Source organism: Aethina tumida, chromosome 2 (assembly GCF_024364675.1).
Source record: "Aethina tumida isolate Nest 87 chromosome 2, icAetTumi1.1, whole genome shotgun sequence".
NCBI classification, from domain to species: domain Eukaryota; kingdom Metazoa; phylum Arthropoda; class Insecta; order Coleoptera; family Nitidulidae; genus Aethina; species Aethina tumida.
The window spans coordinates 23,038,108-23,055,718 of record NC_065436.1 but is presented as its reverse complement, the minus strand read 5'-3'; the positions used below and the strand labels follow the sequence as shown (position 1 = coordinate 23,055,718).

General features: G+C 31.6%; 1 protein-coding gene across 1 annotated transcript in view; it reads left to right on the top strand.

The window, feature by feature from the left end:
* LOC109596741 (BAI1-associated protein 3) overlaps positions 1–17,611 on the top strand; it is an 85,265-nt gene that overhangs the window by 36,115 nt on the left and 31,539 nt on the right. The window contains exons 5-7 of the mRNA XM_020012321.2: positions 3,321–3,498; positions 6,655–6,871; positions 14,078–14,273. Coding sequence (XP_019867880.1) covers positions 3,321–3,498; positions 6,655–6,871; positions 14,078–14,273 — 591 coding nt within the window. The remainder of the gene's footprint in view (positions 1–3,320; positions 3,499–6,654; positions 6,872–14,077; positions 14,274–17,611) is intronic.

The window sequence follows — 17,611 nt, the reverse complement described above, 5'->3', positions numbered from 1 at the left end:
CTAAAGCTAGTAATTTGTGGCAAATGAATTTTCCCTTTAAGATACTTATCGTATTAATACTCCATCTATATTCACAGTCACTTAATTAACAAGAACGTTTCCATGTTTCGACATCAAATCTCGTTATGTTATTGCCGTTTATTCTATGCATAATATAGTGTCATTATGAATTTTATAATGTAACAACAGAACAAAATTGCTTTGTTTAAGAATAAACATATTTTGTAGCGTATAAGCACCAAAGTGAACGTGAAAATCGGATAGCATTTTTCCGAACACGATATTTACTCTTCCTTAGCAAAACTTGTTAGAGCGATAATCGCTTCTGGAGTATATTTTTTGAGTATGTTTACAAATTCAATATTGGTATGTGTATACGCCACATGAAAAAATGTATCCGACATCCTTGAAAAAATTTAACTTTTCAGATTTCATTTTATGTGGATATATATATTTTTTTATTTAACGAATTCAATCCATGTTTTGTTTCAATTAAATTAATTATTGATAAATACGAGGTTTCTAAAATTTGGGAGATAGAAGAAGACGTCCAATTATAAAGACAATCTAAACTTTATTTGTCCTTATTTTGTACAAAGAATGTGGATGTATAGTAGGTAACTTACTAATTAAAGAAATTTATTAATTGCTTAAAATGTTCTCATTGCATCTCTTGATATTAAAATGGTCTTATTTTTTAACATTATTGTATTGAAATTTTATCAAGGGGGTACTTTTTAGGAATTCACAACATATACTCTACGAAATAGGTTTTAACAGAAAAATATCTAGCAGTATTTGTTTATTTAGGACCATAACATTTTTAAAATTATAATTTCTTTTCATTTGAGATTAATTTTTATACTATGTTAAGGGATATTTTATTTGCTTTAAGAAAAATGTTTCAGGAAATTTTTTATTTAGGTTTCGCACAAGGAATTAAATTCTATTTACTTTTTAAGCTCGGTGTTTGGCACAAACTTTAGAGTAAACTAAGAAATTCAGTAGAAATTCTGGAAACTTTAATTTCAAAGTATTAACTATAAAACTCCAATAGTTGAAGTAGTTGATATATTACAGTTTTTTAAAACAGCTAATCGACTGTTAATATTAAACTAAATTTTTATAATTTTTACAATAACTAAAATATTTTTTGTTTAAAAAAATAAAAACAATATCCTCCTATTCGAATGGAATACCGTATACTCATATATATTTTATTTTACAATAAATTTTTGCGACACTTTCGTCGTAAAATGGAAAACGTAACTGAAACCGTTGCGGGGCACGGCATATTTCAGACCAATCTGAAAACACATTTTCGGCACATATTTCACAACTCAATATAACGTATAACACTGGAATCTGGGAGATCACGTTCGGAATACAATATGAACGTCCCGAGTTTCCTTCTATTTGAGGTGCCAAACAGATCCGTGAACCTGGAACGGGTCACATTGGATTTTTTTTAGTTGAAATGGGAAATCCTAAATGTGAAAAATGTTAATCATGCAATTATTGCGAAGAATTGTTTGTTTCGTTTAAACTTTTATTATGTAGAATATGAAATAATCAAGCTTTTCTGAACGATTCTTAATCATTTTTATTAATTATGTTATTTAATAAAGGAATGTCCTTTAGTATAGGTTAGGTTTGAAAAGAAAATAATAAATAATAAGTAGATACAACTAAAATAATGAACACAAATTCTGAATATCTTGATATGTTTGTTATTAACTTTAGGCAAATGTCATGTAAATGACCACGCTGCTGTAAAACATAATGCAGAGTACAATAGAAGAAATTTATCTAATTACAAAACCTTTCTTTCTACTGAGTGACTATTATATAAAACAGTAAGAATTAAATTACAGAAAAAGGACCAAAAGCAGATAGTCCAAATGAAGAGAATATATTAAATTAAATAAATCCCACTATTAGTACAAGATGTAACAACAAATGCAAACGACTTCGAGTGTTTAGAGAACTGTGAAAGAACAACAGCTGCTTCCTTACAATTATTGACTAGCCCAAGCTCTTTTAAGAGCTTACCGTTAAGATTGCAGTTTTGACAATAGCTCGTCATGAACACTACCACATATTCTTATCAAAAATAATAATCTCCGATAAGACAAACTTTCACTTGAATTGGTTTCTTTTTGTAAACTCAACGAAGATGTTTAAACTTATGATAATACAAGAAACTTCACCCAATTCAACAATTATTTAAAATAAATGGTTGGACTGCAACATAATACTCATATATACTATAATTTTTTAGAGCTACGAGTTCATTCAAAATATCTCACATAATAGAAGTGATGGTTTGGTATATGCACGTCGGTATTTTTTCTCTAGTTTAGTCGACAACGTTGTCAGTAGCTCTCCGAAAATTTTCTAAATCAGTATTCTGACAATTGAATTGATTGAATCCAATAGATTATACAATGTGGTGCCAGATGAAAGATATTGTCTGAATATGTTTACCTCAAAAAAAAAAAAATAAATTTATGTATTAATGTAAATGGAAGGTTGATGGAAATATCAATGAAATCTTTGATTATTAAAGTAATAAAATAAATAAATAAAATAATATTTATTATATATTATATATATATATATATAATAAATGTAGTAAATATTGCTTTGGTAATCAAGATTAAACAAGAATGTCCTTTTTGTTCTTAATTGTGTGAAGAATATGGAATGTTTAATAGTTTTAAGAATATTCAGGGATGTAGAAAATAAAGCGAAAAAAGAGGAAAATACTCAGAATGTTTATAAAATTTAAAGAAGATTGACCAAAGATTACGGAAATATTATATAAAAAAATCAATTTTTGAAATTTAAATTTAAGGATCAGTAGTTACCTCAGGAAAATAAATATTTCGGATACGCTCTACCTTTTCTCAAATATTACCCACCTATTTTAGATACACCTTGTGTACAATTTTATTATAAAAATGTCAAAAATATAATGTAATATTAAAATTTATTCAAATAAATTCTACACAAAAAATGTAAATTACTTTTCTGGTACGTAATATTATCCAGTATTAAGAAAAAATAAGCTGATGAACATAGAAAGTAATAAGTCTTCAAGTACAAAAACAACATCCAGTCGTTTTACTGGAATGAAGGGTGACACAAATTAAATTACCGTTTTTTTAATTTATATTCAAAATAATACGTCTTTAAAAGAAAACTGCCAGTAGACTTTTTTTTTTCGTGTACAATAATAACAGAATTAGAATTTCATTAATTTTCATTTCGAAAACGTGTAGCCGATTAAGTCACACGAACAAATGAAATTTTTTCAGGTGCAAGTGCTTTAGTACAGCGTCGCAGGAGCACGCTGGAATGTCTGGTGCCGCAGCCTCCCGTCCGACGACCGGGCTCCTTCCGAGTCAGGTCGCCGAAGGCAACCCCCGAGAGACCGCCAACTTTCTGCTGCCGTCGGCCCAGCTGGCCCGAAATCGATCATCAAGTCCGCTCGGGGTAAGAATCCGTCGTCTACAACTTTTTTTTTTTGTTGTTTTTATTAACTTGTTGTTCGTTCGTAATCCGGCGTTCGAGTTGACCGTCGCAAACCGCCGCCGCCTTTCCGGTGGAATCGTAAAATGTCTCGGTATAAATCATATTTTTATTTGGCTTCGTGTAAACGTTCAGTTCGTGCAAACGAAATTAAACTTTTTGTGACACAAAAAGGTGCATAAATGTATTTTTAAACTTTTTGACGCGATAGATCAAATTGTGGGGTACATCGTCAAACGTTACACGACAGCAACGTCAGTTCGTTTTAGTTGGTCATCCGACTGCAAAATGCGTCTTTTGTTTCCATTAGAGGCCTATTGATGTGAAATGAGTGCACAAGCACTACTAGAGCATGTTCTATTCATCATCTATTTAATTAATGACTCGATCATGCCGTTAATTAGTTATTCCTTAAACAAAACGAGGCAAAAACAATAATCAAGTGTTTACCTCGCCAGGAATAATGCAGGCTCAATGCCGAATGCTTGGTGAGATTGTATTTTTTGCAATACATCAAAGTATTGTTCTTTTGGAATGCTCTCGCTTTGTACCGATCAATCACGGCCCTTTATTAACCTGTTGGTTTGATGTCTGATGCTTCACGCAAGTTTACGAATGGTTTCTTTTCATCTGGTGCTCGCAATAACAAGGATTGTATTGTAAACTTCTAGCTCTATTATTCAGAAAATCGGAGTTTAAATGCTTTTATAAAGTAAGCATGGGTTACTATAAATAGAATCACACACACAAACACTTCGTGGGTGTTAAGTATTGTATTGTAGGTTTATAGTTATAGTAAAAAAGCTCAAAAACTTGTATAATATCAGGTCAAAGCAACTTATAATTTTATTTGGATCATCACCCAAAGTTATCGTGCTTAAAGCCGGTTCTGACCAACACATTTTAACTTCTGAATAAAACATGAAGGGATACATCCTTTTATATCGTTATACGTGTTTTTGCCAATCTCTCATTGGTCATTGGACATATTACATTTGCCACGTGCCATATTGATTGAGACCCATGTACTCAAATTAACCCATTTCAATAATGCATTGGCTTTATTGTTCACACTTGCCAATTGTGCTGGGGTCTTTGGAATTGATGTTGCCGTCTGATTACCTATTCTTTTCACCGTGAATTACTTAAAGGCTAAGGCCACAAGGAAAACTACACGTGCTAAAGTTTTATGTGTTCAAATATTTATGATTGGTCCCCGAAAACTCAACATCGCAAAAAACACTTCTTCGACTTCGATTCTCTCGAATTCCACGAAAAACGTATTTGAAATTCACAAATACATAAATGTCATTTTATGTTATGTCAAATTCAGTTTAATATTTGGCTAAATGATAACCATTACATTTACATGCGCCTGCTCATGCATAAAACATCTTTTAAAACATTTCGGCGTTATGAAGCATTTAATTTATCAGGGCGGGTTACATTTGAAAGAAAATGAAATAGAAAGTGAAGTGGATTATTCCGCCATGCTGTGCTTAAAAGGGAAACCATAAAAACCTTTTAATATAACATTTCACTTATTTAACCGAATACTGTTCATACTGCTTTAAACCTATCTTATCCTTCAATAATGACTTTATCCCTTTGTCTGGAGTTTTCTAAATAAAATAAAGTACGTTTCACTAAATTGATCTTTTAGTATTTGTATTTTAATGTATTTTCAAAATTTGGGAAGTTTTATATTTATCATTTTTGCTGATAAATCTGATTTACATATACATTTGGAAAATATTGAATTTTAGTAGGAGACAATTTGTGACGGATATACAGTGGTTGCAAAAAGTACGGAGTAAATTTTAATTTATTTTTCAATTCATCAAATTTATTCGTATATCTTTCTTTGTTAGACTAGACAAGTATATAAAGTGGTGGAAAAATGTATGGAATATTTTTAAAAATTAGATTTTTAACTCCTAGAACTTTTCATATCTGTTGTAATGATGTTAAACAAATTCGCTAGTTTGTGTTCAACGTACAAATGCCTAAACACGTTTACTGTTCACTCCAATTTAGGAAAAGAGTAGCTGAACTTTGTAAAAGGGGCCTAAGGCTATATGGCTTAACAAATATTACTCAGAGAGCTGTTTCAAAGATTTTGTGTTACATTGAAGGTGGTGTTGAAAACCAATGCAAACCAGGACGACCACGAAAAAGCATTCCCAAAATAGACAAAAGCATAACAAGTCTCTCCCTCAAAATATCAAAACAAATCACTAAGGATATTTCGACACAATTTGATCTTGACGTTAGTACCGGAACAATGGGAAACTGGCCATACTGACGCAGGACTACATGGCCGAAATGCATTTAAAAAACCACGACTATCAAGGGAAATCAGAGCGTCCCGTCCGGCATTTACAAAATCGCCCTTGCCATCCTTTGAGTGACGAAAGTAAATTTAATTTGTTTGGAACATTTGTGAGATGACTGTGAATGGTAACGATACCATTTTACATACTAAATTCTTACGGTTAAACATGGTGGCGGAAGCATTATGGTTTGGAGATGCTTTTCTCAATCCAAAGTTGGACCCTTGATTCAAGTAGTAATGGATCGTTTTCAAGCATATACTATAAAACACCATGTTTCCATTTGTCGAGAAAGAGATGCCACTTCGTGGCACATTTCAACAAAACAGCGATCCTGTACACACGTCTAAACTTAGTGGTTTCTAATGAAAAACTTAACTCTGATTGAATGGCCATCTTAGTACCCTGATCTAAACGGTATTGAGCACCTTTGGTAATATGAAACCGTTGCATCCGAATAGAAAACAAACAAAAATTTCTTCAAACCATACAGGAGCAATGGCAATATATTTCTGTTGGCATTCTGCAGAAAATAAGCAGTGATAGAAGCCAAATGTTTCACCCCAAAATATGGAAATATTTGTTATTGTTAATTTTTTATGAATATTAATAAAATATTTCATATTTTTATCCAGACCAAATTGATTTTTTATTTAAAAAAAAAAAAATAATGGTTCGACCTTGTAATAAAATTATTCTATTTGTACACCACAGTACATTTTCTAAATTATCTTAACATTCTTAGAACAAAATCTTAGATCACTCTAATTATTGTTATTATTTTCAGGGTGCAAGAGATAGATGGCTCATACTTTGAAAGCTTCACGGCCCTTGCATGGAAACAAGAAAACCAAAGACAGAGCATGTTGAAATCAGCCGAAGCATCTGCATCAGACCCGCCACCACAGGAAGGTGAATTGGGCATCACACCAATCGATTACACCGCACCGCAAAACGAAAAAGACAAATTGTACGTCGAAATGCTCTACACCATCGCCAACACGGTAAGCACCTAGTTTGAATCCAATTCCCCGGCGTTCTATTAAATTGCATCAACTCCACTCCATAAAATTTATCACGTTGTATAGACGGATGTTCATTAGCAAACCGTTCGTTGATAGAAATCAGGAAATCACTTCTTATCCATCCATTATATCCAGCACGAAGTGTTTTCATAGGCGTCCTAATTAACCGAAAGCTAAACGTCAGTGAAATTGCTCTTACGCCGCCTAGTCCGACCGTTATTTTTCACGCCCTCACTGATTCGCCTTGCCCACCTGAACTCAATCAACGAAAGGCACTCAACCCGGAGCATTATTCAACGCTGTCAGTTTTAAATTTGGCCGGAGGACGTGTTTGCACTCAAAATGGCACTTGATTATCAATAGACCCGATGCTATATTCCAAGCAAGAGACTTTTTCCCCAAATATTGGGTTTCTAGGTAATTAATAATTCCTGCGTGGTGCCAGCCAAATTTGTGTGAGGGGCTTTATCTTTATTGTTCTCCTGAAATATATTCTCTACGTATTATAGAACATATAATATATTTCAGTTAATAAGAACTTACAAAGCGTATTGTATTCAAAACTTCATTGATTTTTTTAATACAATGCTGTACAAGATATTTCTAAAATAATAAAAACAATCTAATCAATTTTTAGAAATGTAGATGTGTATTTTATGATAATATCTTTATTATTGGACGTAATCTATCTGTACTACGAATATAAGTCCAATACTTCTCAACTGTACCCAATTTTCATTAGAAAATACTCTTTAATAATTTTGGATGTGTTTGATATCTCTTCCTCAGTAAATGGAGAAAACATGGTGTTTTCCAGTATGTTCATGTATCGAAAGAGATTCATGTTACTCTCCACTAGAATCAAGAATTTAACTTTTGATCGAGAAAAGCATCCCTAAACTATAATGCTTCCACCACCTTGTTTAACCATAGAAATTTAGTATTTACAATGGGATCGTTGCACCACTTTAATTAAATTTACTTTCGTCACTTCAAAGGATAGAATCCTTTTTTTTATATTCAAAAACTACAAGATATTGTCATTTTTAATATATATTTTCCAATAATTCTTTATAAAATATGCTTTCAATAAAGACTTGATAAATATCTGAAATATTCCAATTAGTTCAATATTTTAAGGCTGATTTATCTCAGTCACAATTGTTTTGTAAAACGAGCCTGGAATAAGAAATAATGGATATAAAGACACTCGTTAAATATAATAGCTGACATTAATTTGCATCAACTCCAAGAAACCTACTATTTTTAATTTTTCATAAATTTCGTATACACTATTCATTCTCGTTAAACCAGTAAAATGCCATTACCTTCCACTGAAATTTACACGTCAAATATCTTCAACACAGGTTTTTTTTTAATCGATAAAAGAATTTAATTAAAAACTTTCCATTTCCTTTTGACCGTGCAATATCTATTGAAATTGAGTACTAAACCAATTTTCAAATTTAATTCGCAATCAATGGGCCATTTCTAAAAAACGAATGATATTACATCAAAGAGCAGGTCTTTTATTCATCGAAGAGTTAAATTTGTATGTACTTTTTCGGCTCACAAAAATTTATTACCCGCTACAGTTTAATTCCCGAATGATGCATTTTCCATTTAAATGAACAACATTCAGATTCATTTCTACTACTTCACTTTATTTGTTAATATTTGAATTTGGAATTTAAATCGTCTGGCACTTGGTTTTCTTTTCGCCAGTTTTTATGAATTTTCAGTGTAATTTCCCGCTCTTAAAGAAATATAGCTAACCGAAAACGAGTATTTTTTAATTTATTCTACAAAATAATCAAAAATTAATTTGAAATGATTGAATTGAATTAAAATTTGCGATTTATCCAGATTCCAACATTCTAACTGTTCTACTTCTCTCACCTGGAGTTAATTTATGTCCAAGCATATATATTTTGACAAATACATATTCAAATAATACATGAAACAAATGAAAAAAATTAATATATACCTTTTATAAAGCTCACAACAGTATTTTGCTCTACAAAATTTTAGGACAGATTTCAATTATGAGCCATAAATTCCATTACAATGTTAAATCCCATTAATTATTATAAAATTTATACAATAAATAAAGAATTAGTTCATTATACTTCATCAACTGTGAAACAATTTAATGGGGTTTATTTTTCATTTCGGTTGTTGCCATTAAAAACAATGATCTGCATATAAATTATCCACTCGATTCCACATACAATCGGTGAAATTAGGTCATATTTACAGTTATTGGAATTCTCACACGCATTTACACAATTGGTTCTATATTTACCTTAATGAAATGCAACTTTATTCCAAGAACAACAATGACAAAACATGTGGAACAAAATTAATTTCTATCACCGCACCATTAAAATGTATGCAGGTAAATTGATACGATGTAATAAAGCAATTGTTTTCGTTGCACACACCCCCTTTTAAATGTAAATAAGTGGGGTACTTCGAGGGCCCGAGTTAAATAAGTATATCTAACAGTTTAGATAAAACTTTATTTTCTACAATTTACAAATTCTTTTCTACAATTTATAAATTCTTTAAATATTTTTATTATATCTTGCTCAAAATTTATTTTTGTAACTTCGATGGTTGTTCGATTTTTGTTGTCAAATAGTTTTTTCAAGACAGGTTTCTTTGGGTTTTGTAACACTACGTTGATAATAATTTGATCTTTGAACATATTTAAGGGCTTTTCTGAAATTGGGATATTTAAAATAGGATTCTCTAAGCTCGTGTGGACGGTTGCATTATCGTTAATTTCTAAATTGTCTTTTGGTTGAGCATTTTCTAGTGTTTCTAGGATTTCGTCTAGGTCTTCGACATCTGACATTTCGGGGGCATTTGCCAGAATAGATTCTAGTTCTGCCATTGGATCAAGTTCGTTATTGTGCATATTACATTCGGTTATTTTTATTCTGGAGAGTGCATCAGCATTAGTGTTCGATGAACCTTTTTTGTATATAATTTCGTAATTATATTCATCCAATTTAAGACGCCAACGGGTGAGTCGTGAATTAGGATCTTTGACTGAAAATAACCAATGTAATGGTTTATGATCCGAAAAAATTTTAAATTTTTGACCATACAGGTAAGGGCGGAAGTACTTTGTTGCCCAAACTATTGCCAACAATTCGCGCTCAATGGAGCTATAATTACATTCAGCTTCGTTAAGGGTTCTGGACGCATATGCAATGGGTTTATCTTTGCCAGGCTCTCCTTGTGACAGAACGGCGCCTATTGCGAAATTGCTCGCGTCTGTTGTCAAATTGAAGGTTTTTGTGAAATCTGGATATTGAAGGATTGGGTCGTTCATTAACAGTTCTTTACAATTATTAAAACAATTTATGTATTCCGGTGTTAAAGTGATTTTTGCATTTTTCTTTAATAGTTTGGTCATTGGTTTGGTCAAATGTGCGAAGTTGGGAATGAAGCGCCTGTAGTAACCTAAAAGTCCAAGGAAGCTTTTTATTTCTTTACTAGTTTTGGGAATTGGAAATTTTTTTATTGCGATTATTTTGTCTGGATTTGGTTTAATACCTTCTTTTGTAATTATATGCCCTAAGAATGATGTTTCTTTTTTTAAGAATTCGCATTTGTCTAGTTGAATTTGAAAGTGTGCCTTGCGTAGCTTACCGAACACGAGTTCAAGATTGTTAATGTGTTCTTGAAGGGAGTTTGAGAAAACGATAATATCGTCTAGGTACACAAGACAGATTTTTCCAATCAATTCTCTCAGGATATTGTCCATAACTCGTTGGAAAGTCGCCGGGGCGTTCTTTAGACCGAAAGGCATGCGGACGTATTCGTAATGGCCGTTTTCGGCATTAAAAGCCGTTTTTTGTACATCGTCAGGGTGCATTTCGATTTGATGGAAACCGCTGGCTAAATCTAGAGTGGAGAAATAATTACAACGTCCTAGTTTGTCCAGGACATCAGTTATGTTTGGTATTGGATATTTATCGTCTATTGTTTTTTCATTTAATTTGCGATAATCCACAACTATTCGCCATTTTTTCTTTCCGGAAGCGTCTGATTTTTTAGGTACTACCCAAATAGGGGCGGACCAAGGAGAGTGGCTAGGACGGATTATGCCCTGTTCTAACATATTGTTAATTTGATTCTTTACCTCCTCGCGATGTACGAAGGGATATCTGTATGTTTTAGTAAAAACAGGTATTTCGTCTGTAGTACGAATCCTATGTGTAATTTGATTGCTGAAGGTTAGACTATCATCTGGTTTAAAGAAGACGTCTTTATATTTTCTGCATAGTTTGATAATTTCTTTTTTTTCTTCTGAATTTAGATGATCAGTCCTAATAACTTCGGAAATATTTCTTAATTTAGTTTCTTTTGCTGTTATATGAAAATTATACAGCTCGAAATTATTGTCTGCTTTGTAGGCTTTTAGCGGGTAAAGTAAGGAAAAATTAATTTCGTCATCTGATACATTTGAAATTTCTATAAGTGCTTTACCATTTTTAGCTGTCGTTAATATTTCAGGAATTTTGCAATTTTGAATTGTTTGTTTTGGAATTAATATATTACCTTCGGAGATTGTTGTAGGCACTTGTAATGTTATTGTGGTGTTACCGGGAATAAGTTTTTGAATTAATATGTTATTACTAGTCTGTAGATAGAGAATTTTATTATTTGCATTTGGGGTGCTTAGAATGTTATTAGGAATATCTAGTTTTATTTGTAGGATATGCATATTATCTACTCCTATTAGACCGTCAAAAATTTCGTGAAATTTAAATAAATGAAATGTTATCACCTCATTACTATTAAATTCTGGAAATGCCTTTATTTGCATGACCTCGTCGTGTTTGGATGATGCAAATGCTGTTGTAACAATAAATGGTTCTTTGATTATTTTGTGAGGGTAATGTTTATGAGCGATTAAAGGATTAAGAAAAGATTTTGTAGAGCCTGTGTCGATAAGTAATTTTAATTGAGGGTTTTTTATTTGGATGTAAGGAAGTTTTTTTTCGTTGGGATTTGTGTGGAATTCAATTACTTTGTCGGTTTTGAATATTGGTCGTCCCGAAAATTTTCATAATAAGGACTCTCTTCGTTAAATTCGTAAGTAGTCTCGTTTTGATTGGTTTTAGTGTCGACTGGATTATTGTTTTCTAAGTTATAGAGCTCTTCAAACTGAAATTTAGGTGACTGATTTTGACGAGAATTGATTGTTTTGGCTCTAACGTGGGATACACCACTCATTGGTGTAGGGTGTTGGGTTCTGTTTTGTTTAGTTCGAAAATTTACAGGGTTACGGGGAAAGTTTTGTTGTCTGTTGGGGACGCCTTGACCATGCTGGCGATTTTGGGAACCTTGGGAAAAATTTTGATTGAGTGGTCTATTATAATTTCTTTGGTTTTGGGAACCTTGGGAAAAATTTTGATTGGGTGGTCTATTATAATTTGTTTGAACTTGAGAAGCATAGTAATTGAATTTTTCTTCGCTTTTTACGAATTCAAGAGCTTCTAACATATTTCTTGGACTTTTTACCCTTAACATTGAGGCTAATATAGTTGGTTTTACATTTGCTTGGAATACCGTTAGGGCGCTTTGGTTAAAATGTTCTAATTTCATGTGTCGCATTTCTGGATTCGGTTCATTTAGGGTTACATAATTATTAAAAATATTGCATAATTCGTAAATTTTATTGTAATAATCCGAAGCGGTTTCGCTGCGGCTTTGCCGTAACTGGTGAAGATCGTACAACAAACTATGCTCATTTCTAATATCACCAAAGTGTCTAATCAATTCCATTCTAATTTGTGTAATCGAAGTTGCGTTTGAGTTTTCAATAACTGCGAGGGCTGGGCCTCGTAGTTTATTAGTAATAGAAGCGGTGATGTAGTCGTTTATTAAACTTTCGGGGTCCTTAATATCATAAAATTTGTTAACTACTTTTTCCAGTCTCCCAATAAAAAATCGAAGTTTGGACGAATCACCATCAAAGGTAGGAATGGTATCCATCATGTCTTTAATTGTAATTTGAGCCATTTTGATTTACTTGTTTGTTTTTACTAGTTAATAAATTTAATTTTGAAATTAATATCGAGTTCTAGCAGTTTTTAGTACTCTAATTCTGAATTGCTTCAATTTCAATTCTTTAAAATGTTAATGGGAAAACATGAGTTACTTACATAAAATTTATAATTTTATCCCCGTTGCGTGGACTTCTCCTCGATGGACGTAGTTCAGCGTGTGGGATGGTTTAATTTGTGGTTTCCTTCTGGTTTCTCCGCGATGGACGTAACTAGTTGGGAGTTCCACTTGTTTGATTTCCTGAATCTCTTCTTACTGGTTTCTCCACGATGGACTTAACTCAGTTGGATTCTCGTAGATTCTTCTTGTTGTGTTGCATCTATGTGTTGCTCTGGATTTCCTCGATGGATGGTCCTCGGCTGATTGTGTTTAATTGTAGTATTTGTTCCTTAGATTTTCCTTAATGGATGCTTCTTCGGAATGTGGTTCTTTCACTTCCAAACGATTGAAATCGACGTGATAGTTTCACTGAAGTGAACCGTACGACTGCGCCAGTTAAATAAGTATATCTAACAGTTTAGATAAAACTTTATTTTCTACAATTTACACTGTTCAATATAGATGCTTTATGTACAATAATTTCTGCTAGACTGCCCTCCATCCCCTTGGATGGGCCTATTTAAAATAGGGAATGTTTACGTTAACCCCATTAAGGGATACTCTTAATAAGTGGACGAAAACATTCCCATGCCTAAACCACGAAGAGATAAGATAACTAACTATATACAAAACTATATCTAACATAAACACTAATATAAACACTAATACATTTAACTCCCGATAACCTACACAAATATGTTATGTTTACTTTAAAGGTCCTGTTTAAATAAAGTTTACTTGATGGGTTGTCATAACGTGTCGCAGCACTTTGAATAAATAATTCATTACCGACGAGACCTACAAAGGGACATTGCGCTCAGCGCAAAGAGAACTTTTATATGCAATAAACCGAGTGTCGGATGCGTCCTGCATATCCCCCCAACAGGAATTGTCCAACAGTTTTACTACATTGTCCTTTAAATTACTGTCAAAATGTCTGTCTTCGAATTTAATTAGTTCGGAATATCTTTTAATCTGCTTTTGTTTCTTCATGGAAAGGTGGGAGCTCCGGCGCCGGGTGGACAATACGCACATTACAAAGAAGATCTTTATTTGTATGGACAGCGGGCATTCGGGATGCCACCGGATAGACATTATCGCATGCTGCACGTTGCCGGCGAAGAACAACCCCCCATTGTTGTTTTGAGCGTGGTCGTAATCGAGGCAGAAGGTTTGGAGGCTAAAGATGCGAATGGTAAGTATACATTTTTGATTAAACATTAAGCTTATCTAAATTACTGTATACCTACAACATTACACATAATTTGAAATAACACGTCGAATATTGATTCTTTTGAGCAACGACTTGAACAATGCTAATCCTGTTGTGTCGAAACAGTAAGTGAAAATTATAGAAACTTGTTTTCTAAACTCCAAAGTTTCTCTACAGTCTTAAATGGGTGCTAAAATGGAAGTTATTGTTTTCATTTTGAGCATTGTTCTCTCACGTGTTAAGCGAACCTAAAAATACGAATAAATTTCATCAACTCCTTTGTTTTCATTTATTACGCCAGCAATTATAATTATTGAACGAATAATAAATATTATCGGATTAGTTTCTCATTTATTAAATTACAAACCATGCAATAATAAACTATGATATCAAACATAGTGGTGCAGAAATTATATTTGGGTCAGCACATTCGTTCAAATAATAGAATACCATAGTATACTGTCCGGAAATCTGATAAGTAACCACTCCAATAAAAATTTAATTTAGCAAAACCCCAATTGTGGTAACTTATCCTCCTAATCCAATTTGGCTTATTAGGAAATACATCCCCAATAAAAAATATATAAATTAATCATATTTGCTTTGCCCGTATCTGAAATAATGAAGCCATATGGAGGAATCCGGGAGGGGAAGAATAGGTATCTTGATTTATCGTAGCATCGCATTCGAAACGAATTTATTACGCTATAAACCGGGGAAAATAACTCAAGAAAAATAACCGATAACGTATTAGGTACCGATGTTATTTATTGCTCGATAAGATTTTACCTTAAGCACACTTAAGTACACCAATAAAGGAGAGTATTTTTATATCGTCATTTAGTCTGAATTTTTTATGTCGGAACAACCTAGATCTGTGGTTTCGCGAAAAATCAAAAGTTGGGAGAATATCAAACGGTCATTCGATGAGGATTTTTTTAGTCTGTCTGACTTGTGACATCAACAGCAGCTTAAAAATATTCGAGAAATTACAGCAAAATATAATCCGTATTTTTTATCTTTTTATTAACTTTTGAATAAAAAAGGACATTTCTATGTTATCATTTAGTGTGATTTTTTATCAGATAAATCTAAATGTCAAGAGGCAGTTCGTCGTCGATCATTTTTTTCTGTCTGTAAAATATTTATCTGATGATAAAAAGGCTGTTTACTGTTGATCTCTTTTACTCCAAAATATTTATTGACCACAAAACCAATTCTAAATTTCAAAAATTAAAACAAAACAATCTCTATTGATTAAATTTTAAAAATTATTAACTTTTTCATTAATTTATAAATAAAATACAATATTTTTGTTAAATCGTACCATTTAATTATATTTGTGGATTCACAGGACCAATTTGACATGGATTATTGCCAAAAAGAAAACAGTTTTCAAAATATTCTATCTAATAGACCAGATAAATCGAATTTTCGAGTTAGTTTAAAAGAATCAAAAAGGAGTATGAATTATTTATTGTTTTTCTGTTAAACACAAAAATATTCATTGACGATAAAGCAAAATCCAAAAATACACAACAAAATAAAATGTGTATTCATAAAACTTCAACCATTATTTTGTATTTATTCATTAACTTATGAATGAAATACATTATTTTTATATCAAAGGTCTGTTTTTCCCTCTGTTGCTCAAAAATATTTATTGACGATAAAACCAGCTCTAAAAATATTTCAGAAGTTCCAGAAAGCTATAATTTATATTAACTAAATACGTTTAAGTTTTTAGACCAGTTAAATCTAAATTTATGAGTTCGGTGGAAATAATCAAAAGTTAGAAAAATATTAAGAAGCAAGCGACGTGGATTATTATTTTATTTTTGTTAGTTACATAAAAATATTTATTTAACGAAAAAAGGACTGTTTCGACGACCAAACAAATTCTACAACTATTCCAGAAATTATAATAAAATATATTTTGAATTATTAAATTTTAACAAATGTCTTTATTATTTATGTTGTTCTATTTTTTATTAAATTACATTTTTATATAAGCATTTATTTTTATATCAGAGAAACCTAAATTTATGCTCGTGCAAGAAATAATCAAAAAGCTGTCTGATATAGAATATTATTTTATTTTTCTCAAATATTCAAAAATATTTACTAACGACAAAACCAATTCATAAAATATTTGACAGTATATAATTTGTATTAATTAAATCTTAATAATTATTATTTATATTTATTTTTTATATAATTTATTAATAAAATAAAATATTTTTAAATCAGTATTTAATGTTAATATTTTATACAAGATGCTGAAGAATATTTATTAACGACAAAGCCAGTTCTAAAAATACTCAAGAAGTCATAACAAATACAATCTGTATTCATTAACTTTTTAAGAAAATATTTTTTTTATTCATCGTTTAGCACAGCTCTTACAATATTTGATAAATTATATCAAAATATATTTATCTAGATTTGTGGTTTCTCTAGGGAGAGTCAGAAGTTGGAAAGATATCAAGAGGCAGGGCATTTGGATTCTTGATTTTTTCCGTCTGAACTCAAAAATACATATCGACGACAAAACCAGTTCTAAAAATGTTCTAAAAGTTCAAATAAAATCCAGAAAAAGCTAAACTTGTGATAGATAAAAAATACCTAAAAGTTGAGAAAATATCAGCCAATATGGTGGTCGTGGATTAGTGGTGGATTACCCAAGAATATTTATTAACGACAAAACCAATTATAAAAGTATTTCAGAAGTTTTAACAAAATAAAATTTTTAATTTAACTTCAACAGTTATTACATTTTTTGTTGTCCACTAGACAATATAAATTACAATATTTTTTTAAATATATGAAAATAAAGTTGAGATTACTTTCCACCTTCATCCTTCTATTTGTTTGTTATTCTACCATACACTTTCATTAGGCAAACGTTGACAACAAATATATTTCAAGTCAGATTAGGCTTTGGTTGAAAATAGTTAAGGAAACCGCCTCGTATATTTCGCGTGAATAAATCGCGACAATCCAAGCAAACCAACACTAAACGTCCAAATCGGCCATAAATAAGGATTTTCTGCAAAGCCTATTTTACTGCTAAAAGAACTTGAATTATTTTATTGCAACTTCATGACTCGCATACCTGATTTGAGGACACTAGTTTCACAACTACTATCTGTTACCCCAGAATTGTGTTAACAATTTGCTTACAGCCAAGAAGAAAACATTACGTTAGCATTGCTTGTTTCATGCACAAAACAATATAAACAATGTAAGAATATGGTTCTGAATAACCCCTAACGATTTTCTAATAATAATAAAATGCTTGATGGGTTGTTCAATTTTGA